Here is a 23402-nt window from a genome sequence, read left to right on the forward strand (position 1 = left end):
GCCCACTTCCTCACGAATTCAAATCGACTTCCATTCTGCGGCAGCAATTGGGCTTTATAACAAACAAACACAATGGCTGATGCACCCCCCTCCCTCCCGGGCCCTATGCCCTCGTCCTTTGACGGCGACCAGTATGCTTCAATTCCAGCTTGCTATACCGTGCACTCCCCGCTCATGCGATAGTCCAGGGAACTTCAGAATGAAAGACCAATGCAAAAGGTCCTTCGCAAGATCAAGGAGGAGCCGTTGATCCCCCTAGGTAAAGAAAAAAAACATCTCGGAACTCTTTGCCGCACGGGACAGCCTCTAATAGCTATAGGAATGGGTCTGACCACTCTCGCCTTTATCAATGCCTACCGAGCCCTCCGTCGTGGTGATTCAAAACAGGCGAACCGCATGTTCCGAGCCCGAGTTGCAGCCCAAGGTTTCACCGTATTCGCCATGCTTGCCGGCAGCATGTATTACCAGAAGGACCGCGAGAAGAGCAAGGAGCTCCGCCAGCTCCAGGAGCAGAAGGATGCTGAAGAGAAGCGACAAAAGTGGATTCGTGAGCTCGAGGCCCGAGACGAGGAGGAAAAGGCCATGCGTGCGAGACTCGAGAAGAAGAGACAACAGGTCCAGGCCCAGCGGGCCGAGGAGACCAAGGCAACGGCAGAACCGCAACCCGAAGGCACCGAGACTTCCAGTAATGGAGGTATTCTGAGCCGCATTGGCTTGTGGCCACAGGGCAGCAAGGGAGAGAAGAAGGATGACAACAAAGCCGCCGCAGAAGCTGTCGAGGATGAGGCCAGCTCAAAGAAGAAGAAGAATCCCAAGAGTTCTCTGGGCGATCTTGGCGAAATTATCTCAAAGAGGAAGGACTGAGAATCAAGAATGTACATTAGGAGCAATTGGCCATGATGGAGGTTTGTATAAAAGTTTCGCATGTTAATTTATGGCAGAAAAACGTTGTGTACGATAGATAACGGGCGGTACCTTCGAGTACAGCGTAGCTCTACTCCCAAGCTACTAAGCCACATGTTGATGATTGTCAATATTTATTGAGCTTGAAGATTGTGAAGTTTCAAGACAAACAGTTGCTTAACCGATGTGCTATCCAGGCTTTAAGAACATATGTTGTCTGATAATACTCAATTTCTTTGGGGTTGCTTCATGTCATAGATCCTCCACTTCGGTTTCCTCCAATTAACCCCGCCATCTCAAGCAACGCCCGGTCAGCCTCGATATCTCCATTTCCAAGATTAATCTTGCGGCGAGCTTCAGCCTCTCGTTCCTCCCAAGCCCATTTCTCGGCTTGGGCTTGGGCTTCTTTATCACCACCACAACCCCAAACTTCGAGACTCTCGATCTGGAATCGGTCCTGGAAATCATACTTTCTCACCACACTCGAGTGAAATGCACCTCCTCGAGAGGTAAAATCGTGGTTGAAGACTGCAAACTCGAACGAGTCGTCAAGTAATAATGATACAGGGCCTAGGCGTAACATGTCGGCCCCTCTGTGAGCTTGAGATGGGTGTGGATGAGGGCAACCGAACGACATCATGGGATGGTGCGCTGGTGCTTTTGTGAAAGTAACGTAGTCTTTGTTGATAGTCGATGCCCGGAAGACATCATGAATTGGTTCAAGTTGAAATAGTGTTGTTTCTGAATCGCCGAAGCATTCCCGGTGGGTGTGTTTCCAAGGTTCACGAACGTAGACACCAAAAGTGAGCCGATCCGATCTGCTACCATGAGGGAACCGCTTCGGAGGTAAGGATGCCGCGAAACTGCTTTCTTGACCACCCTCCGGCTCATCTCCCAGCCGTGTTCCGCTCACCAGGAGCAGTGTTGGAGCTTGCCAGTTGAAAACTTTGGTCTGGAAACTTCCCATAGAGAAACCAGCATCATTACCCGAGTACAGGAGCCTCACTCGCCAGAAGAGATCTGTCCCAGGAAGGAAGAGCGAGATCTGGGACAAAGTGTTCTGGTTAAGTATCTCGCCCATGTCGGTCAATAGAGGCTGTGCTACTTTTTGAGATGAAGTAGTAGCTGGGGTATCATTTTGATGTTTGGAGAAATCTAGATTTTGCGAGAAAAGAAAGCGCTCAAAAAGACCATTGAATCCACGAAAAATATGAGGGCAAATCACAGGTATGATGGTTCTGAAGTGGTTGTACTTAATTCCAGTTGAGGTCTCGGCATTAACAAAGGAGGCAAGAATGCTTTCAGCGGCGCCACGGAGGCCCTCGAGTTCTTGTCCAACAACACGGCTTGAATACATTGAGAGGCTTTCTTGAGGATCAAGCGGGGCGGCAAGGAGAAGCAGCATGACAAGTTTTCGGAAATTGTCAGTTGGGATGGTAGCGCCATGAAAGACTGGTGCATGGCCCTGGTCCACGGCATCCTTGATATCGAGCAATTCAAAAGCTGTCAATACGAGGTCGTCGTCCTCACCGTCCTCATCTTCGTCCCCAGCTGCATCAACCGCAAAACCAGCCACACCGGACATGGCCTTCATTTGATCGTCTTTGGACTCGATGTGTGACGTGTTTGGATGGGCTCCTGCTTCTGACATCTTACGATCATAGACAGCCAAGCTCTTGAACAGTAGTTTGGTCCTATCTGAAGAGCCCCGCGCCAATACGGTTTTGTAGCGCTCAGTCATGATGACAACCACCATAATCATCCGCTGAAACTCCAGGACTGCAGGCGCGTCTTGAAGAAATGGAAAAGCACCGATATAGGATACCATTTGGAAAATGACTGGCGAGGTGCCGAGAATGTCTGGTATTTCCAGGTACCGGGCGATAGTGTCCTCTTTCAGATATTTGATGGAGTCCTGCTGGTCGGCAAGGCTCTTGAAAACATCTCTGAGTGAGTATAGTTCAAGAGAGGTGAAACATTTCTTCATAAACTTTTCCGTCTATGAGCTCGTGTTAGCGGTATTTCAGAATTGGCTCTGGTAACGTATGATAGATGGACAGGAGGAGCTCACAAGTTGCTGAGTTAGCTCTTCATGCGACCGCCGCTGCGGATGCTCATCCGAAAGATTCTGGCCCATTTTGCAAAGGCCACTGCGTTTGCATCACTCTGATACTAAAAATGAATGAAGATGAAGACGAAGATGACAATATGAAAAATGTGAAGTTGAGAGTGTCTAAGCTAAGGTACTTAGGTATCCAATGTTAAGGTAGACGACTTCATGACATTCCGCCGGACACTGAGTGAGGTGAGGTGAGACAAGGTTAGTACCTAAGGTGGGTGATTGCTGACACGGAAGGTACGTATACACACTTATCTACGTAATGATTCGTTGCTTCCCCTGCTCTGTCGCTCATCCTCATCCTTATTCTCGTCCAATTAGATCCAATCCAGTGTGCCAAGCATTTAGGTAATGAATGACGGCGGCTTGGTTCCAATGATTGACTCGATTGACACGTGAATCGGCGGCATCGTCGGCCTGGAGTTTCAGGGCTTTTATACGGAGTACTCAGTTTAGCTATTATCATGGAATTTGAAGCTATTCCCAGAAACCAAGATGCCAATGCAACGAAATCAGGCCTCGAAACAAATATGTTCATTAAATAGGCAGGTGTCTAAAGACTGACTTGGGTCCAGTAAACAGACTCCGCGAACAAAACCAACCGAACAATCCCCACTGGAGGTACCCCTTCACACCACTCTCAGTTTCCGTCTTTCTTCCCCTTCTTCTCCTCAGGGCCGAAAGAGTCCCCAAGCTCGCTAACGAACTCATCGCACCAGCCGTTCGCTTTTGTCTTTTCGACCTTGTCCTTCATTTTCTGCTCAGCCTCGGTGAGCTTCTTCCCATCTGTGCTCTTACTCTGGACACCACTACCTTGTTGGCCTGTCTTGTCCAGGGCGGACTCGAGAAGTTTGCTTATAACCTCAGGGTGCTTGATGTCATCCTTTCCCTGCTCTGCGTTCTTCATCCTCTTGACCCCCCAAAACTTCGCGACCTTGTCCAAGAGTCTGCCCTCCAGCGCCTTAGCCTCCAAAAACTCATCCCTGGTGAAGTCGTCGAACTCTAAGCTCTTGGCGATTTCCAGGCGCACGTCCTTCTTGATGGATTCCAGCTTTAGCTTTTCCTCTTTGGGTTTGGGGAGTTCCTTACCGACAAGCTTGAGAAGTTCTCGGTATTGAGGAGTACCGACACTCTTGGAGACAGCCTCGTTGAGTTTCTCGAGGAATCCAGTGCTCGGTTTAGATGCGTTGATGAACTCACGGGCGAGTGACTGTTCTAGCCCAACCTTTCTCGCCAGGGCCTGGCGCTCGTATTTATCCAACTTGAGCAAACGTTCCAGCTCCTTCTCGGTAAGCTGGTGTACAGATCGTGTCTGTATCTTGTCTTCCCTCGGCGTCTCGGCTCTCGCCCTGTCTTTGGCTTTGGCTGCCTCCTCGACTTTCTCCCTTAGATTCTTGAAGTATTTGGCTTCTATTGGACCGTCTTTCGTGTAATACAAAGACTGGACCTGCTTGACAACGTCTGCATATTCAGGGTCTTGTTGAATTCGGAGCCACACCTCGTTCAGTCGCTCCAGATTTTCACCTGTATAGCTTTGCTTCTTGGTGAACCATTTTCGTAAATCCTTAGGCATATCCATCTTCTTGGCTATTTTGGCGCGCAGGACTTTAGGCAGATGCCCGATGTACTCCAGCTCGGTTGCAGTGAGCCTTTTCGGCTGACTGGCCTCCGTTTCCTTCAACTCCTGCTTCTTGAGCTTGGCCTCCTCCTTCTTCTCATCTTCTGTCAGGGGCTTGAGCTCGTCCTCGGTCTTCTCGTCCTGACCCTCAGATCGCTTGAAATTGATGTTGAAATCTTGAAGGATCTTCTTGAATGTGGGATCCTTATGAATGCGGGCATACTCCCAGTTGAGTTTGTGGATCATCTGTTGGTCGAGCTTTCCGCAATCTACAAACTCATCTGTGAGTTTCGCGGGAAGATCGAATCTCTCTGCGAACACGCGGCGTAGGATTGGATCCATGGCTTCGATTCTCTTCAGCATCTCATTTGGGATCTTGGGAATGGGTGGGGTTGGGGCTGCTCGCTTCCTACGGGCCTGGAGCTTCTCGAGGATCTTCTTATATTTGGGGTTCCCTGCAATACGCTCATACTCCTTCTCAAGCTTCTTGATAAGGCTGGGGTAGAGCTTTTTAGCATTTATAAACTCTTTCTTAAGTTTCGGGTCAAAATCGAGTCTATCTGCAGCCACGGCACGAAGCATAGGGTCCATAGCCTCGATCTTTGCGAGCACCTCTGGAGTAAGCACAGATTTTGAGATTGCTCGCTTCCTACAGGCCTGGAGCTTCTCGAGGATCTTCTTGTATTTAGGGTTCTTCGCAATACGCTCATACTCCTTCTCAAGCTTCTTGATAAGGCCGGGGTAGAGCTTTTTGGCATTCACAAACTCTTTCTTAAGCTTCGGGTCAAAATCGAGTCTATCTGCAGCCACGGCACGAAGCATAGGGTCCATAGCCTCGATCTTTGCGAGCATCTCTGGAGTAAGCACAGATTTTGAGATTGCTCGCTTCTTATTTTGAGACATAAGCTTCTCAAGAATCGCCTTGTTTTTAGGATCCCTCCCATGTTTCGTAGCCCACTTCTCAAGCTTCTTGATAAGGCCGGGGGAGAGCTTTCTGGAATTCACAAACTCTTGCTGAAGTTGCGGGTCAAAATTGAGTTCGTCTGCAGCCAGGGCACGAGTCTCGGGGTCCAAAGCCTCGATACTTGCGATCATCTCTCTAGTGAGCTTGAAACTGCATCTCTTTCTGTTGCGAAACTCGCGTTCTGTGTTGAGGTACTTGATGAAAGGTGCATATTTGGGATCATCGAGGATACGGGCATACATGACATTGAGCTTGGCAATCAGTTTGGGGCTGCAATCCTTGAACTCGCCGAACTCCTTTCTGGTCTGCCGATCAAGAGGCAGGCCCATTGCGATTCTCTTTCGGTCCTGCGGCGAAAGCGCTTCCAGGTTGAGGATTTGAGTGGTGTTGAGCTTAGGTACAATGTTACTTGATCTTTTGGTGTGAGTCTCAAGATGAGACAGGTGATCTTTGTATGCCTTCGTTTCATCTTCGTGGTCCTTGTGATGTCTAGACTTTGTGTAGTGATCGATGGGTTTACGATCCAGATTCACTCTTTGATCAAACGGACCACGGCCGTTATCATCGTCGTGCTTGTACTTAGAATGCTCCTTGTATTGGTGTTTTGGTTTGTTGTATGGGTAATAGTCCTTTGATTTCTCAGAGTGCCCATGGTGCTCGGCCTCTTGATGGTCATGATGAGGCCCGGGCCTCTTAGGGCGCTCATGATCCTTTCCATGATGATAATGATGATGATCCGGCTTCTCATCATGATGGGTTGGCTCGTGCTGTGAGACGTGATCCTTGCTCACTTTGATATGCTTCTCCTCATCATCATGCTTGTAGTCGATTTTCTTCTTGTACCGAGAAATAGGCTTGTTGTGCGAGTACCGACCCTTCTTGGAGTCCTCATGGTCATGGTCATGATCATAGTCGTTCTTCTTTCCATTGTGATGTGAGTCCAACTCCTCATGCTTATAGCCAGGCTCATAGTGAGAGGAACTGTCTTGGCTCAGCTTGACATGTTTCTTGCTGTCATCATGCTTGTACTCGGCATGCTCTTTGTATCGATAGGAAGGCCTTTGATGAGGATGGTGCTTTTTCTTGGACTCATAGTGTCTGTCATGATCATCTTGGGATGGGTGAGTTTTCTTGGGGCTGTGTTTATGGGCTATTGCCTTCTTGGCAAGAAGCTCGGCGAGGGATTCAATGATAACTCGCAGTGCATTATTCTTCTTCTTTTCATCAATTCGCTTATCCTCTGCTTGATCAGACTTCTTGTGTCCATTCTTAGACTCATCATCATAGTGAGTGTCCTTTGGCGAATAGGGTTTCTTGTAGTTGGGGTAGCGATTGTCATGAGGGCTAGGGCAGCCCTTATCAGAGTAAGCATGAGAAGGATAAGATTTATACTGTTGGGATGGCTCTTTGGAAGAGTCAGGACGGCCAGTTTTCGGCTTTATGATCGGGGCGAGCAGTTCGACCAGCTTCTTGGTCACTTCTACAACAGGCGTGGGGTGGTGCCCTTGAGTCTGATTGTGATCTTTGCTTGACTGGGGATACTTCTTTGCACCTCCAAAGTGATCCTTGTCGTGACTATCATAGTTCTTAGACCCGGTATGCTTATGGTGAGACTTGGGAAGTGAATGGTGCTCCTTTGTTGACTCCTTGTGTTTCTGCTCATCATCATGCTTATACTCGGGATCCTTGGTCCCATGAGTCGACTCCTGCGAGCTCACGTGAAAGATTTTGACAAGTTCCGCGTCGCCATGCTCATGCTTCTTGTCAGAATCATGATAAATCTCGAAGGTTGGAGCATGAATGTTGATGTCAATATCGCGCTTGACGACCATTCCACCTCGATGAATCTTCTTGTACATTTTGCCATCCTTCAAGTTGGTCTCCTTTTTCTTGCCTTCCTTGACCTGGTTCTCTTTATTCTTGAGCTCGTTGTAGCGCTTGGGGGTCTCCAGCACAACATTCTTGATGAAGGAAGGGAGTTTCTGCTTGGCTTCCTTAAGCTGATTGTCTTCATCTTTGTCCTTGCTGTAGTGCTTAGGGGTCTCCAACTGAACATGTTGGGCGGAATTGTATTTCTTCCTGGCATCCTTTATGAATTTGTGCCTGTGATTGGATTTGGGAGTCTCTGACGCATCATCTTTGAGCCATGGGAATTTGTCCTCGGCCTCCTTCTTGGCCTTCTTGTACTCGTCTGTGTGGAAGATGAGCTTGGGTTCCTTATCCTCCTCCTTGTCATCATCTTCTTCGACATGTTGCTTCTTCTTCGAGTTATGGGAGTGATGCTTCTTGTGACCATCATCATTGCCCTCGTCATCATCATGTTTCTTGCTTTTATTGTGCTTCTCCTTTACTTTTTGAGGGTGGTGAACATGCTCTTTCTTGTCATCGTCATCATCGTCGGTGTCGTCGTCCTCGTCCTCGTCCTCGTCCTCGCCGTCATGCTTCTTCTCTTCATGATGATGCTTGTGGTCCTTAGGTCCAAAGTATCGGTGTGAAGTGATCTTGGTGATCTGTTCATAGCCATGAAACTTGTTCTCATCGAGGTCGGCATCATCATGCTTGTGTTGTGTCATGGCCTTCTTGATATCATCATTGGGGACGACGAAGGCCAAGCCCATCGATGCCTGGAGGGCAACGAGGATGGTGTTGGTCAATTTCATGATTGCCAACTCACCCTGACAAATAGTAGGCGGCCAAGGTAAACTAAAGATGAGTCAGAGGGTCACAACGGAACTCAAGTTTCAAGCTTAGAAGAAAGAACAAGTGACGAGAATAGGGGAACAAGCATCCTACTTATACTTACAGAGGAACCAGATATTCCTCGTGATCTACCTTGAATAAACTTCCTGCCCCCCCTCTTTCGATGGTATCGTAGCCATCATAGGTAGCTATTCACATGGCTGGGCTTAACTTGAGACTTGAGACTTGTCTGGAGACAAGTGAGGGACGCCTCCTGTCGCTCATACACATATGGCCGAGGACGCCGAAGCATATCGATCGAGGAGGGGTGCGACATCGTACGGTTTCTCCTCATTGTGTGATTTCATCAAGTTGCAACCATGACCTCTACTATCCCAGCTCTTCTAAACATAGCTTGACAAATAATAAAGGACACTGCATCGTTGTTGATTGTATGCGTAGGTAGGTAGTTTTGCTTAGCTGTGGAATCACGATAATAAGTATCGTTTTTCTTTCTACCGATAAACCTATGACTACGGTAAGGTCCAATCTATCTGTTTGATACGCATGAATGGGGCATCAGGTTAGAAGCATGCCTATGGATGCACCTTTTTGGTCTCGGAACTATCAACATCTAAGTTCAGCGTCACCCATAAGTCAATTGTGTGTTTTTGATGTTGCATTCCAAGGGACGTGCTTGAATATCATCATCATCGAGATAATGAAAAGAGGGTACAAGGTTCAGGGGAGGCAACATACTCGTTTGGTAACCTTAACTTCAAACTCGTGGCACTTACATTCACCACAATCTTCATGTCATAAAATCACAGTTCATGGTGATGCCTCTCCGCAGGCTCGCGTGTTTCGTTACTACTTACCGATCGTAAATTAACATTTGAGCTGGCGGAGAGTATGGAGTACCTACTCCTCCGTCCTCGAACCAATATGAATGGAACGACTCCCCGGAAAAGGTACCACATGTCCTCAACCAAATTGCCACATGTCACCACAGAAAGCTACACTTCAACTATATTAACTTCAAGCCTTGAATCCTTTCCCCTCGTCCTATCCAGTTGAAAGAATATGCTAGAATCTCAAATACGCTTCCGGTAGTAACTTCAACGTCTCTATCATGGAGCCCAGAGGGTCATCCACACACCATGGATAATACACAGAAACCCAGTGATTGCCCCGTAGAGATTATGAGCGGTATGGAATCAAACCAGTGAACAAGTACAAATCCCCAATGATGATAATTCGCCGGGCAGTTTCAAGAGGTTGAGATTCCGCCGACACATCTTTCTCCTCTTTGGTTCAAGATAATCTAGGTAACTTATATGCAAGTAGCGCCTATCCATCCCACGAATAATATTCCTGCCAACACTCCTAACTTCGCCAAAAAAAAAAAAAAAAAAGAATGCCAAACTCCATTGTAAGCACAACAAATTATGAAACAGTTTGTGCAACTCGTAGTGAAAGAGGCTTTCAGAACTCAATACATGCTCAGGCCTCGTTGTCCTTTGCAGACACTTGACTAATCAAGCGCTGGTACTTAGCTTCAGCCTCCTGCTCAGCATATCGAGCTGGCTTTGACAGCCGTCCTTCTACTGGTGGAGTTTCAGAATTGCCTTTGGACGTCCAAAGAACGCCAACCTTCGCGGCGGGCTTCGGCTCTATCGCCGAGTCAGGCTTTGGTGTCGAGCCGTTTGTCCTGGGTTCCTCCGAGGCCGCGCCGTCTTTCTCTCCGTCCGAACTGGCTTTTGGGAGCCTCATTGCCAGGAGAACATATTCGGCGCGGGTCATATGATCCATGACATCGTCCATATAGCGCCTGACCTCATCTTGGGGAGCGACCACTCGTGCGAGATTCTCTAGATGGCGACCAGATGGTGTGAAGAGGCGTATCGTGACGGGTTGGTAGTAGTCTAGCTTTGGGTCGCCTCCATATTCAGATGTGCTTCCCTTGCGAACAATTAGAAATGAGGCCACAACTTGTTGGCCAGTCGCAGTTGGTAGATATTCCAAAATACTGAATTTGGGAAACAGATATCGGTCACCGCTTCCAAAGTCAAAAACAACAGCAGCAATGTCTGGTTTGGGCACAGGTGGTGGCCCCTTTGATCTGAGAGCTTGTGGGTTAGGTGGAGGTCCATTATGGAGTGCCTTTTGTTGCCCATTCGGTATGCTGTTCGGGGTTTGCTGGCGGATTTGTACAGGAGCAGGAGAAGCTCTCGGTGCGGTCTTCATATCGCGATGCAGCCGATCTAAGATCTCCTTGAGATCTGTAGCATCAGTAAAGCCGGGTCGGTTTTCCGCAATCCTTCGAATCATATCCCGTGTCCTCTGGTCCTCTAGGGCAGTCTTGACCAATAGAACGACAAGCGGATCACTGCCTTGTGGTGGCCGCAGCTCGGAAGACTTCTGGTTGGGGTTAGAGGCCAAGACAATATCAAGAATAGTCCTGACTTCCGTAGCAAAATATTGCACTGTACGGCCATCGACAAGAAGACGATCTGCCGATGGCCCTTGCTGCCCCCCTCTACTTCGATATTCGGCATTAAGTTGATCTATGATCTTCTGAAAGTGAGCTAATTCACCCTCTTTTGCTTGCCCCACGGCCACTCTCTTCATGAGGTCCCGCAGCTCGGCATCTCCCGAAGCCTTCTGTGCCAATAAAGCAATCACAGGATCGTTAGCCGACGGTTTCGCAGCAGGGGCGGCACCTGAAGCAGGGACACCTGGAGCTGAGCCAGGAATTGGAGCTGGAGCAGGTTTGGCGAGGCCACTCGCAGGCGGATGAGCATTTGGAGGCGGTCGGGGGGATGGAGACATTAGAGGAGCTGTTATCGGCCTAGTGGATGCTGCTGGTGCTACGGTCGGCCCTGAAGCTGACATATGTGCCACTGGGGCGGAAATGTTGGGAGACGCTTGTGAGATTGATGGTGTTGGAGATGGTGCTACAGGCCCTCCAACTTGTGGTCTTGGCTGTAAGCTTGGACTCGGGGATGGTGTCGCAGTGTTCACCGCGGCTGTCGTTGAAGTAGCAATCTGGCCTTGAGATGACTGAGCCGGACTTTGAGCTGGGCCCTGTGATGGACTTTGTGGTATAGATTTCGCTGCCGGCACCCTATTCTGTGCCGGTGTGCCAGCTGTAGATGCTGGAGGCGCCACTGGCGGAGGCATTGAACCATTTGGAGGACCATACTGGAGAATCGGACGGTGCTGTGGTTGCTGCTGTGGTACGGGCTGAGTCTTCGGTTTCGGGTCCTTCACCACGTACATCGTGGCTTCGATTATATGAGGCTCAATCGTAATCGTTACGGTGCCCACCTTTGACATGGTATCCTTGGGCGGGTTTTTAGGGTCTTCATTGAGAACACCTTTGCGCTTATGGGGTTTCGTCCAATACTTTGCAAACAAGCCTTCGCTGATCCATTTGTGACGGGATCGGAAGAGTGATTCGGCAAGTACACCACTTGAGGGACGCGTCAGTCAGTACCTCTATCTCGTGGGTCAGTTCGCCATGTCATACCTTTCACCAACCGACTGATACTCCTTTGACGACAGTTCTTCTGGCTGCGCGACTTCTACCGTTGGGAGAGGTTTGCCAGCTTGAATCGATTTGGGCAATGGAGGCGGGGGAGGTTCTTCAGGTTCCGGAGCTGGTTCTGGCTCTGGAGCTGGCGGGGGAGCAGCAGGCGTCGCAGATCGCTCTCGAGGTGTAACATTGCGCTTTTTGGCAGCATTTTCGCCTCGCGCGGCAGCCCGCGCGGGCAGTTTGCGCTTTCGCTCCATGAACTAACTAGCTTGCACAGTAGGCAAACTACAGAGAGCGCAAAAGGATTACACTGCGAGACTGGAGCCAATCATTATATGAGGGCCATGCAAGGCGCGTCTTGCAGCAAAATGAACGTGTAAAGCTGAATAATCGATCGTTTTCGCGAGCAATAAGAAGTCGAAGAAGCGAAGGTGAGGTTGGGTCACGAGGGAATATTGAGAGAATATGGAGGTGGGAGATGGAAGATGGGAATGGAGGCTCCCATTGGAAAAGAGACAGTGGTAGTTTACTGCATTCAGTAGCAACAGCCACCTACTACGGACAGCAATCCGAGGCTCAGTGGTGCAGGTCCAACACGGCCACCTTCATATGGAGCATGGAGTGTGAATCCAGTGTTCTGATTGGACAGATTTAGCACTCCAGCGCCTAGGTAAAAAGGAAGCTGGGGCTCAGCAGGGACCTTACAGGCCCGGGCCTATTTGGAAGCGCCGTGAGAGACCTATCTAGGTTCTATCGATAAAGGCAGACGGCTGGGGAAATTACTCCTGTCGAAGGTACCTATCCTATCGGCCGACGACAGAGCACAAGCTTCTTCATCTACTCCTTGAACCAACTTAGCAGTCACAACTAATTAGGTACCTAGTCTCCACTGAGGTAAGGTGAGGTGTGGTCATTTCGCGGCTCTTTCTTCCCAGAAGATTAGGTGGGGCCACAGCCGCATCAGACGCGCCTCAGGTACATTAAATGCAGGCGTAGGAGATAGTCTTCCCCGCGAGAGAAGTCCCGTTGATGATCACTGACTGGTGCTTACCTAGAGGCTAGCGCGGGCAAAGCAACGTCCTGTGTGGTTCGACCTCAGGCCTTCATGGGTTCTGCCTTGAATCACTCCGTAGCAGGTGAGCATATTATTCGCCTCGGCCAAGGTAGCGTTTCATTTTCAGAATCTTTCATAGATCTTTTTTACTCTGATTTGTTCTTTGATCTACCAACGGAGAATCATGTCTTATCTTCATCCCGCCGTCAAGGCTGTGGTTATAGCAGTCGCAGCACCACTGGGCCTCTATTGCGTTTTCTTGGGACTGGGAATGACACCCTTCTTCCAGAGACAGTATGTTTGGGTCGTTTCTTATTCTGAAGTTAATCGGTTTTGACTCTCTAATCAGGTTTCTATATGCGCACAAATTCAATACATTATTATGGAGTAATGTCAACCAACCAGAACGGTGGGGTTTCGCTCGTATGTCCAAACTCTCTGAGATTTTGTATTCATAATACTCATATAATGCTCGTATAGGGAACCAAGTAACTCCGTTCTCACTGAAAACGCCTGACGGCGAATCAATTTACGCTTGGCATATCCTACCACTCCCTCTATATCTACAGAATGAAGCCAAGATAGAGTCCCAAGAGCCGGGTTTCTCGGCAGACTTCACCAAGACCGAGTCATTTCGTCTACTGAAGGAGGATCCAGAATCTCGCTTGGTGTTATATTGTAAGTTGAATCTGGAGCTCTCATCCTATTGATACTTACTCGTATCTCAGTTCACGGTGTAAGTGGTGACCGCCATGTTGCAACTGATGTCAACTGACCCGACAGAACGCTGGTCACATCGCGCAAGCTATTCGGCCTCTCAGTTATCATTCCTTGACTGATACTTCCTCATATCATGTTATCGCCATCGACTACCGAGGATTTGGTCATTCTACGGGCACACCGTCAGAGACTGGAGTAATTCAAGATGCCGCAACACTCGTTGACTGGGCTACCAACGTGGCAGAGATTCCACCAAGTCGCATAGTCCTGCTCGGGCAGAGCTTAGGTACTGCTGTGGTCAGTGCCGTTGCTGAAAGGTATGCCCTTCAGGGCGTCGAATTTGCAGGCATTACCATAGTCGCTGGCTTCAGCGATCTTGCAAATCTCCTATTGGGTTATCGAATCGTGGGTATCTTCCCTGTACTTGCTCCCTTCCGCATGTGGCCTTCTCTCGTGCGTTTCATCCATCGCTTCGTTGTCGATAAATGGCATTCAGACAGAAGGCTCGCCAACGTAGTCCGCCATACGAAGACGAGGCTCAGGCTTAATTTGATTCATGCAAAGAATGATAAAGACATCCCTTGGACGGAAGACAATAAGTTGTTCAGAGCCGCTGCCCAGGAGACTCTTGGGATTATGGATGACAAGGACTTCGAGAGTTGGAAAGAAGAGCGCACCATCCGCAAGGGCAAGGATGCATTTGTGACCACTTGGACTGCTGAACCCAACATGATTATCCGCCAAGAGCTTTTCCCATATGGTGGTAAGTGAATGTCTGCTCAATCCTGTTGAGATTGTATGCTGATAAGTAACTCAGGTCACAACGATATCATGGGCTATGCGCCTGTTGCGCTGGCTGTCATGAGAGCATTTGATCTTCACGGAACGACTTACAGTGATGAATAGACTGGCAGGACACATCCATCAGGATAGTTGTTCGACATCTAATAAGTAGCATCTTCGTAATTGCCCCATCAGGTTGCAATGCCAACCCATACATGATTTCTTAGTGATTACTCTGCACAGTTCGACAAACGACGTGGAATTTGCTTTGCTACTTCAAGATCCTGACTTCGAAGTTTTCATATTTCTAGGCATGTGATCCTAGTACTACATACTACTCTTTTCCAAGGCTGCGCATGTTTGTGCCGGTCCTAGAGTATAGATCACCATGGAAGACATATGGTACAGTAAGGCCTTTCAATAAATAGTCTTATAGGCGATACTTTCCGTCACTGAAATCTCGTAATGATTTAATATTATAAGTAGCCACCGCAGGGCTTCTCGTCACTGACCTCCACTTCCACTCGGCGGGCATCCTTGTTTTGCTAATTCAGACTTTCGCTATTCCTCATTACTTGAGACAACTCCCAGTCAGATACTCATTGAACTCACTACTCATCAGACCTGCCGCCTTCGCTTCAGCTTCAACTATACCCTGGTGGGGAGAGCTGACAGAAATAATCCCTTGCATACGCAGCTATTATTCCTAGCAAGAAAACATCAGACCTTGATATAGGGTGTTAAAATAAACTACTCAAAGGTGTCCTAAAGGTATCCTAAACTTATGCCAAGTTACCCAAGTCTTTTTACCACTAAGGGTCAAGGTCCCGAGTTTTCTTTCCTTCCCTAGCCTGCCATTTAGCATGCCTGCGCGAGTTGTAGTGATCACAAAATCTTTGTATCACCGAACTTGAAAGGTGTCCCTCAGCCTGGCAGACTCATATTTAAGGCAAAGAACGTCCTTTATTGCTGCCAGTGAAAAACAAATCGAGGCATCTCTCATTGCATCATTCAGTTAAGTATCAAACCGCAGTGAATATCGGGGCTTGTGCTCGTTGTCGGATAGTTCTCTGGACCATTTCTGAATTCTTAGATGCGTGCGGTGTCGAGACCCCAGTTCTCCGCATTCCAATCCTTCCCTTTCTTTCAAACATCTGAAAAGTTATTCAGCTCTTTAGCTATTCCATCAGTAAACTACTATAAACAATAGGACCCCTATTGCCCTGGCCAGCCAGTCAGCAGTATCCAGTATCAGATACGGTTGGTCTGTTTGGATGACGCAACGTCTGACTTATTAGCCCATACCTCGTTCACTCGTTTCATTCGTTTAAATTAGTTTTAATACGAGAGTAGCCAACCACGGCATCACGGGGCGATTATTAGTTTTGCAACTTAAGGCACCTCCTGTGGTTGTTCTTGTAATATATAGGTAGACTATGGAGTAGACTAAGTAGTACTTACCTACTAAAGCCGGTTGACCCCACCTGGCGTTAGCAGTGGAGGGCAGACACATGCTACAGTGAAATTACCCCACCAAAGAGCTTCTTTCGATTTAACCCCCCACCCCACGTAACATTACCTACCTACCTAGTTAGCATCGACAACACCTACATCAAAAGTCTATCTCGAATCATGTCCGAGGAGTCCAAGCCAGTTGAGCCCGTCGTCGACGAGACGAACGCCGAGCTCAAGGGCAAGGCCATCGCTCACGCCGACGCCGAAGCTGAAGCCGACGACAACGATGCCGCCGAATCTGGATCCGAGGAGGAGCATGAGGAGCAACACGCTGCTGAAGGATCCGGCGACAAGAAGAAGAAAAATAAGAAGAAGTCGAAGCGAGCGAAGGTCAAGGAGGCCCTGACCGGCTCAAAATCCGCGCCGACCGATTCCGATTTCCACAAGGCCCTCGATGGCCTCACTCCGCAGCAGATCAAGGAGTTCCTCGCCCTCAACCCAGCCCTCTCCCAAGAGGTGAATAAGGCCTCCAAGAGCGATGATCCTTCCGGCTCTCAGGCTGCCGACATGCTCAAGAAAATGTCACTACAAGATATCATGACTGGTCTTGCCGCTGGCGGAAAGAACGCCAAAGATATGGGATCGTATAAGTTCTGGCAGACGCAACCTGTACCCAAGTTTGGAGAGGATGCGACTTTGAAGGAGGGCCCCTTACGGATCCAGAAGGTCGAGGAGGTCGACAAGGAGCCCGCCCCTCTAATTCCTGGCTTTGAATGGGTTACGATGGATTTGACCAATGATGAGAAGATCAAGGAAGTTTACGAGCTGTTGAACAAGCACTACGTCGAGGACGATGAGGCTATGTTCCGCTTCAACTATTCCCCCTCTGTTCTTCGATGGTAAGTTGCCAAATTGCTAGGCTAATACACGACTTAGCTTTTCCAAGAATCTATTTCCGCTGACTTGCGCAGGGCCATGATGCCTCCTGGCTGGAAGAAGGAATACCATGTTGGTGTCCGCGCAACCCAGTCCCGTCTTCTCGTAGCTTTTATCTCGGCCATCCCCGTTCACCTCCGTGTCCGAGAGAACGTTATCACCTGCTCTGAGGTCAACTTCCTTGCCATCCACAAGAAGCTCCGAGGCAAGCGTCTTACACCAGTACTCATTAAGGAGATTACCAGGCGCAGCAACCTCAACGAGATCTGGCAAGGACTTTACACTGCTGGTGTCGTCCTTCCCAAGCCCGTCAGCACATGCAGATACTTCCATCGCGCTATTAATTGGCAAAAGCTCTATGAGTGCGGCTTCAGCCCTCTTCCGGCAAACAGCAAACCTCAGTATCAGGTTCGCAAGTATGCGCTACCAGACAATACTAGCACCAAGGGCCTGCGACCGTTGGAAGAGAAGGACCTTGATGCTGTTATGGATTTGTATAAGCGATATAATGCGCGCTTCGATATGACACCTGAGTTCAGTCGCGAGGAAGCTCACCACTGGTTTGTCCCGAAGGTTGGACCCAACGACCAGCAGGTTGTGTGGACATACGTTGTCGAGGTAGGTCATCGTAAGAACAAAGTTCAGAGGATATGCACTAATAAATTACAAAGGACGAAAACAAGAAGATCACGGACTTCTTCTCTTTCTTCTGCATCGAGTCGACTGCTATTGGAAACGCTAAGCACAACGTTATCAAGGTTGCTTACATGTTTTACTACGGTACAGACGTCGCGCTACAGGACAAGTTCGACAAAGCTGCTCTCAAGAAGCGCCTTAACGAGCTTGTTCACGATGCCCTTATTATCTCCAAGCGCCACAAGTTCGATGTGTTCAACGCATTGACGCTGATGGACAATGCGCTGTTCCTGGAGCAGCAGAAATTCGGAGCCGGTGATGGTCAACTTCATTATTACCTGTTCAACTATCGTGTTAATCCAATCGCTGGTGGTGTCGATCGTAAGAACCAGCTTGACGAGGAAAACCTGAGTGGTATCGGGCTTGTGATGCCCTGAGGTGGACGTGGGAGAGTGGTAGATTTACTACGCAAGTCTAAGTGGACAATGAATGAATGAACGACCAGACACCCGAGAGGAGTTCGATCTGGCAAGGAGCTAAGCAAAAAACAATAAAAAAGATATTAAGAAATGGCTTAAAAAGAGTACAGGTCTTGATTTTGGCCTGTACGGAGTACCCAATAATGAATTAGCTGTCTGAGATTTATTGCCTGTTGGAGTTGTCTAGTCAATTGGCGATAGCTGAATGGTGGCTTATTATGGATAGATTGACTCTGCGACCATCAGGTAATTCGGGAGGGTTGCGACTTCGCCCTCAGGTATACCGAGACTGGAATGTAACTAGAGACGATCGGATTCTGCACGTGGCGTGTCTAGGCCCATGGCGATCAAGCAATTGGAGGCAAGGTATATACTATTATAGCGCCGAGAGATGCAGCGATCCATCCATCCATGTCGCCTTCAATCACTCACTCGCTCTCTCTCTCACCCTAGCAAGTTGCGAGTTGAGTTGTGACAAGATATTCCGAATACTACCTACTTCTACCTCTCCACAATTCACAGCCTAAGGTAGTCTCCTACAACGGGGACAACTTTTTGCTTTTTTCTATAGTCATTTACTCTTCATTCGCTCAAATCTGTATCTTTCTTCCGTACTCACTACACTCTCCTACCTACCTATTCACGTAGGTAGTCCGTGAGTGACGTACGGGATCTTTTTGACAACTGCAACTTGAGATACTACCTACCTACCCCTTACCGAGCAAGAACACACGAGACCGAAGTTTAAGGTGACAGAATAAACCCCACAAAAGGTATCCTAAACTCATCCTAAATTTATACTAAGTTACCTAAATCTTTTTATCAGTTAGGCTTAAAGGTCCCGAGCTTTTGCGCAAGAAGGAGCCCGGGCCAGGTTTATTATAAGAGCAAACAAACGCCAAATATCGATTATGGCGTCTGACCTGTAAGTCCTCGACCAACATTACTTCTTTTCATTCGCTCCTCATGTGTGGATTCAACTCTCTCTTACACGCGATATGTCCTCGCAGGCAAAGCACGTTTCCCTCGGCTGAGGAGACGCTCAAGCACCCAGCCTACCCAGGCACGCTCTGGGCCCTAGAACCTCACTCTCACGGCAAGGTCTCTGTCGCTGAGGGTCGCGGTGGTCCAGTCGGCATTGCGTGGGAGATTCATGGTCAGGGACCCGTCAAGCTTGTGGTACGTTTCTTCCGTTAAAATTCCCTTAATGGTCACATTCTGACATGGGAGCTTGACTGACCGTGTGTACTCCGTAGCTTATTATGGGATTGGCAGGAGTCAAGACATCATGGCAGCGTCAAACAAAGTACTTCGGTCATGATCGAGCCGATAAGTACTCGGTTCTCATTATCGACAATCGCGGTATGGGCGGCAGCGACAAGCCCGTGGGTGTCTATTCTACCAGCGGCATGGCACTCGATGCCATCGAGGTCATCGACCACGTTGGCTGGAAGGCTGAGCGGGATATCAACCTCGTTGGTATCTCCATGGGTGGCATGATTGCACAAGAAGTTGCTATTCGTATTCCCAAGCGTCTGCAGTCGCTTTCCCTCATCTGCACATCAGGCAAAGTCCAAAACACAAAGGGATTGTGGGAAACTGTCTCAGACACCATGGGTATGATCATCCCCAAGTCCATGGAGCGCAGTATTGTCGACACCGCTCTCCGGCTCTTCACACCTGAGTGGCTCGTCGCACCGGATGATGATATACTACCTGAGCCAGGCGTCACCGCACGATGCAGTCCACCACCGCCAGAGGGTGGTCCAACCTACGGCCTCTTCGAGACCAACTTTCAGCGTTTCCAGGCTCAGGAACTCACCAAGAAGACAAATCCCGAGCTGTACACCACCAAAATGCTCATGTGTCAACTTGCGGCGGCAGCTTTGCACAACAAGACGGATGACCAGCTACGGGAAATAGCAGACAGTGTCGGCTCTGAGCGCATCATGATTATGCATGGAAAGCGTGACAACATGATCAGCTTTCCAAATGGCGAACGGCTCATTAAAGTGCTGAAACCAGGCTCTGTGCACATTGTGGACGATATGGGACACGCACCCATCATAGAGAAGACACAATGGTTCAACAGTGTCTTGGAGGAACAGCTGAGTATGTGGACCAAGCCGAAGGAGGAATAAGAGTGGTGAGTGGCAGTTGTTGAAAAGTCACCAAATCCGACTCCATTTCCAGTGTCTATCATAATGTACATCCGTTTTGCATGCCTAGAACTTGACATCGTTCAACTCTTGGGCAAAGTTACCCATCCTAAAACCTCTCGATTGATAGACTTTTGATGCTAAAGAAATTCCCATCATGGAACATCCATTGTAAACATGTTGATACCCGCATTCGGGCACTGGCTGTTCTTTTAGTGTGAGATCTATCTTCCCCTGTATTTCCACCAACATCGACTTGCGATGATTAGTTTTGAGCTTGAGCCCTTCTATCGTGCCAAGCAATTACTTGAAAATTGCAACCAGATTACCTCTCTCCAGCGAGACGTCGGCTCTGGACCTCGCTCAGGGCCTTGGTTCCACTCAGAAGCGACACTACGCCAAGGACAATGACGATAGGCAAGGTCTTGAAGAGGTTCCACTGGGCGTAGTAGAGGAACAGCGTGCCCTCGATGCCGACAATGGAGCCAAAGAAGACGGCGTGAGAGATAGGTGCAGCTTTGAGGGCCTTGGGCAAATGGTTGACGTTGGCACCAAGGAAGAGCCACTACATACTTGTTAGTCTGTGAATGTGTAAGGGCAGGATTTACACGTACGCCGAGGAAGAGAGCAGGAACGCTAGCAACGATAGCGAGCACAAAGACGAGAGTGACAACCACGGGAGGACTCGAGTCGCCAACCTTGAAGATATGGTCGATCTCGGCTCGGGGACCATATCGAACAGGAGCCTCATACTGAGGTGTAGGAGCATTGGAGTCGATTTGGACTTCGATATCGAAGACGGGGGAAATAAGAGGGTTAGATGAACCGAAAGATCCCAGGACAAGGTTGGCTTTGATGGGTTCGTCGGAGAGGAGCAGTTGGATAGGGAGGTCCTTTTGTGACTGCGATTATTGTTAGTCGTGGAATTGATTCGAGTTGATCGGTCGCGTACAATCTCAGCTTCGCCCTTTCCAGAGGCCTTCATCTTGAGAGGGAACGGGGCCTCGAGGCCAGTTGACTCGGTAAGGATGAGGAATGCCTGGTGAGGTCGCTTGGGCTCGCCAGCTTCGGTTGTGGTCAACGAGACCTTGATGGTATCTGTCTTGCCTAGCACAAGAGACTTCTTGGCAGGTTTCTGGTCGCTAAACCTATATCAATCAGGCCAGTCAGCAGAAGCTCTCTCACACTCAGTCGCCCATGAAAGCATCATCATGGCATCTCGAGAGGGACAGCTAGCTTACTTTGCAGTAACGCCCTGGGCTCTCTTGGAGCCAACAGTGACGGAGCCATCGGTGAAACTCCAAGACGAGGCAGCGCTAGCCACGCTCGTTAAGAAAAGTAGGGACGATGCGATTGAGAAGCGCATGATTTTAACGTTATCGCAGGTCGGTTAGTCGGTTCTGGAGTTGAGGCCAAGTGGATGAGACAGGACAGCTAAAGATGTATGGTGCACTGTAGCTTGCATTACGTGGTGGCAGGAGATGACTTTGATTGGTCAAAGCTCTAACTTTGGTGGGTACCCGAACAGAGCTTCTGGCTTTAGGGTAGGTCCGGGCAATATCCATCACTTAAAGGAACAAATACGTTGCATGGTGATCAGAAATCACTTCTGTGAACCTCTGCTTTTATGCCTAATCCTAGTAGTTCAATATCCTTAGGAGGTAATGAAGCTTATGATATTGAAAATTAGTGTTAGGATCAAATGGACTAATGGCATACTAAGTTGTGTTGTATTTACATAATTATCTTCTTCATTTCGAATAGAGGGCCTGAAGTACAGCACATGCGTTAAGACACTCACCATATAATAAGACCGTACTCTCGTAAGACCAAAGGAAAGGATGAGTCACAATTATATTGAGATCCATCGTCCATTCTGGCAAGAAACTCCTGGTCCAATTTATGATCCCCAGGAAATATGACCCTGCAGAAAGAGGATTACATGGAGGCATTAGCATTGATCAATGAGGGTGCTAATGACCATAACCGAACGAAAATAATTGACTGTTTTCTTTTCCAGATTCAATCTTATATCATCTCTTGAAAGTTGAAAAGAACCATTTCTATCATAACCATCTAAATAAATGACTGGGGTATATCATCCCCTACTCGCTCTTAATCTCAGTCTGGAAGCCCTTGATAGCCTCCCTCTCTTCCGTCGTCAAATCAATATCAAAATACTCCTTCAACGCCCCCACTCTCTCGTCCTCCGTCTTCAACTCTTTCAGAACCCTTGTCTTACCTCCAGGGTTCTCCTTAACCACATCATTAATCAGCATTCGTTTCCCGTAGATCTCCTCGCCCGTTGGTGACGTTTTGCTCTCTCTTAGAAGGAACTTGACAATCAGAACCGTCGATGTCTGGAAGCTGCGTGGGCTTGTGCCCGTATAGCAGTTGGTGATCTCGAAATCGGCTGGCAGCCATTCAACTGAGTGACTGAAAGCATAGAAGCTGGTCCAGGGCAGGTCGGGAGAGTTGCGGCACTGGTAGATCCAGAGACGGCGGCCGGATGTGAGTTCTGTCTGGCCAGGGATGAAATCCTTGATAAGACGTGCGGTTTGTGTGCCCATATTGTGCCACTCAGCGCCCTCGACCAAAGGCATGGGCTGTGTTGGGCCGTCGCCGCCAAATGAAGCATCCATAACCCAACGAGAATTGTCAGGTAGAGTTACAATGTTGACAATGTGAACCCACCCAGGGTAACCACCAAAAGGAATGCCGTTGTTTCGCAGACGAACTCGCACGCCAACGGGATATACTTGGAAACCAAGAGCTCTCAGCATGTAGCAGAAAAAGAGGTTACTCTCCATGCAGTAACCTCCTCTTCCGCGCCCATCCCCCACGATCTTTTGGTAGAGAGCTTGAGGCTCGAGAGTGATGTTGCGATGTGACGAGTAATGCAGGGTCAAGTTATCATATGGGACTATTGCGATCATGTGCTGATGCAGCACTTTGAGAAACGCATGGTCCAGGATAGGTTCATTACCCACGTAGAATTCTTGAGGGATTTGAAGATGTTTGAGGAACCCAGCGACTTGGGCCTCAGAATATATGGCTGACATGGTGAGGTGTAAGATGAATGTGGTTTACAACAGCTACTGGAGAACAGCGCCTGTGGAAGAAGCAGGGAGCAGCTATTACTTAAATAGAAGACCTCCACTGCTAGCAGACTTATAAATGAGTCAAGAGGGCGCCAGAAAAACCGACGTCAGATTGAACTACAACATGATCGATGCCCTTACCTTACCTTACTCTTATGTCGCGCAAAACCAAACACAAAACTGCTAATAACCCGCTGGAAGTTGGCCGTAACGTATCACGAACCACGATTATCTCTCCAGACTCCATAAAAACTGTCC

At 48.7% G+C, this 23402-nt stretch overlaps 9 protein-coding genes across 9 annotated transcripts; 4 read left to right on the plus strand and 5 right to left on the minus strand.

Annotated features, from left to right (window-relative positions):
- Positions 1-72: 72 nt before the first annotated feature.
- FTJAE_6628 (altered inheritance-mitochondria 31 mitochondrial) lies at positions 73-864 on the plus strand (the record flags this gene model as incomplete). The annotated part of the gene is made up of 3 exons (XM_037353259.1): positions 73-131; positions 189-259; positions 320-864. The coding sequence occupies 3 exons, from the start codon at positions 73-75 to the stop codon at positions 862-864; spliced, it is 675 nt and encodes a 224-aa protein (XP_037206301.1).
- Positions 865-1150: 286 nt separating this feature from the next.
- Positions 1151-3040, minus strand: FTJAE_6629 (restriction of telomere capping 5; the record flags this gene model as incomplete). Its single annotated transcript, XM_037353260.1, has 2 exons — positions 1151-2902; positions 2975-3040. The coding sequence occupies 2 exons, from the start codon at positions 3038-3040 to the stop codon at positions 1151-1153; spliced, it is 1818 nt and encodes a 605-aa protein (XP_037206302.1).
- A 622-nt stretch (positions 3041-3662) lies between these two features.
- On the minus strand, positions 3663-8264 carry FTJAE_6630 (uncharacterized protein; the record flags this gene model as incomplete). Its single annotated transcript, XM_037353262.1, has 1 exon — positions 3663-8264. One exon carries the CDS (start codon positions 8262-8264, stop codon positions 3663-3665), a length of 4602 nt encoding a protein of 1533 aa, XP_037206303.1.
- Positions 8265-9786: 1522 nt separating this feature from the next.
- Positions 9787-12078, minus strand: FTJAE_6631 (uncharacterized protein; the record flags this gene model as incomplete). Its single annotated transcript, XM_037353263.1, has 2 exons — positions 9787-11758; positions 11816-12078. 2 exons carry the CDS (start codon positions 12076-12078, stop codon positions 9787-9789), a joined length of 2235 nt encoding a protein of 744 aa, XP_037206304.1.
- Positions 12079-13059: 981 nt separating this feature from the next.
- Positions 13060-14501, plus strand: FTJAE_6632 (Abhydrolase domain protein; the record flags this gene model as incomplete). The annotated part of the gene is made up of 6 exons (XM_037353264.1): positions 13060-13169; positions 13225-13298; positions 13356-13553; positions 13604-13611; positions 13659-14358; positions 14413-14501. 6 exons carry the CDS (start codon positions 13060-13062, stop codon positions 14499-14501), a joined length of 1179 nt encoding a protein of 392 aa, XP_037206305.1.
- Positions 14502-16010: 1509 nt separating this feature from the next.
- FTJAE_6633 (glycylpeptide n-tetradecanoyltransferase) lies at positions 16011-17842 on the plus strand (the record flags this gene model as incomplete). Its single annotated transcript, XM_037353265.1, has 3 exons — positions 16011-16732; positions 16805-17387; positions 17441-17842. The coding sequence occupies 3 exons, from the start codon at positions 16011-16013 to the stop codon at positions 17840-17842; spliced, it is 1707 nt and encodes a 568-aa protein (XP_037206306.1).
- A 953-nt stretch (positions 17843-18795) lies between these two features.
- FTJAE_6634 (alpha beta hydrolase) lies at positions 18796-20025 on the plus strand (the record flags this gene model as incomplete). The annotated part of the gene is made up of 3 exons (XM_037353266.1): positions 18796-18809; positions 18895-19063; positions 19141-20025. 3 exons carry the CDS (start codon positions 18796-18798, stop codon positions 20023-20025), a joined length of 1068 nt encoding a protein of 355 aa, XP_037206307.1.
- A 343-nt stretch (positions 20026-20368) lies between these two features.
- Positions 20369-21409, minus strand: FTJAE_6635 (oligosaccharyltransferase delta subunit (ribophorin II); the record flags this gene model as incomplete). The annotated part of the gene is made up of 4 exons (XM_037353267.1): positions 20369-20608; positions 20658-20945; positions 20996-21191; positions 21285-21409. The coding sequence occupies 4 exons, from the start codon at positions 21407-21409 to the stop codon at positions 20369-20371; spliced, it is 849 nt and encodes a 282-aa protein (XP_037206308.1).
- A 739-nt stretch (positions 21410-22148) lies between these two features.
- Positions 22149-23105, minus strand: FTJAE_6636 (arylamine n-acetyltransferase; the record flags this gene model as incomplete). Its single annotated transcript, XM_037353268.1, has 1 exon — positions 22149-23105. The coding sequence occupies one exon, from the start codon at positions 23103-23105 to the stop codon at positions 22149-22151; it is 957 nt and encodes a 318-aa protein (XP_037206309.1).
- Positions 23106-23402: the final 297 nt, after the last annotated feature.

This window comes from Fusarium tjaetaba (assembly GCF_013396195.1).
Source record: "Fusarium tjaetaba strain NRRL 66243 chromosome Unknown NRRL66243_c0000129, whole genome shotgun sequence".
In the NCBI taxonomy this organism is placed as follows: Eukaryota; Fungi; Ascomycota; class Sordariomycetes; order Hypocreales; family Nectriaceae; genus Fusarium; species Fusarium tjaetaba.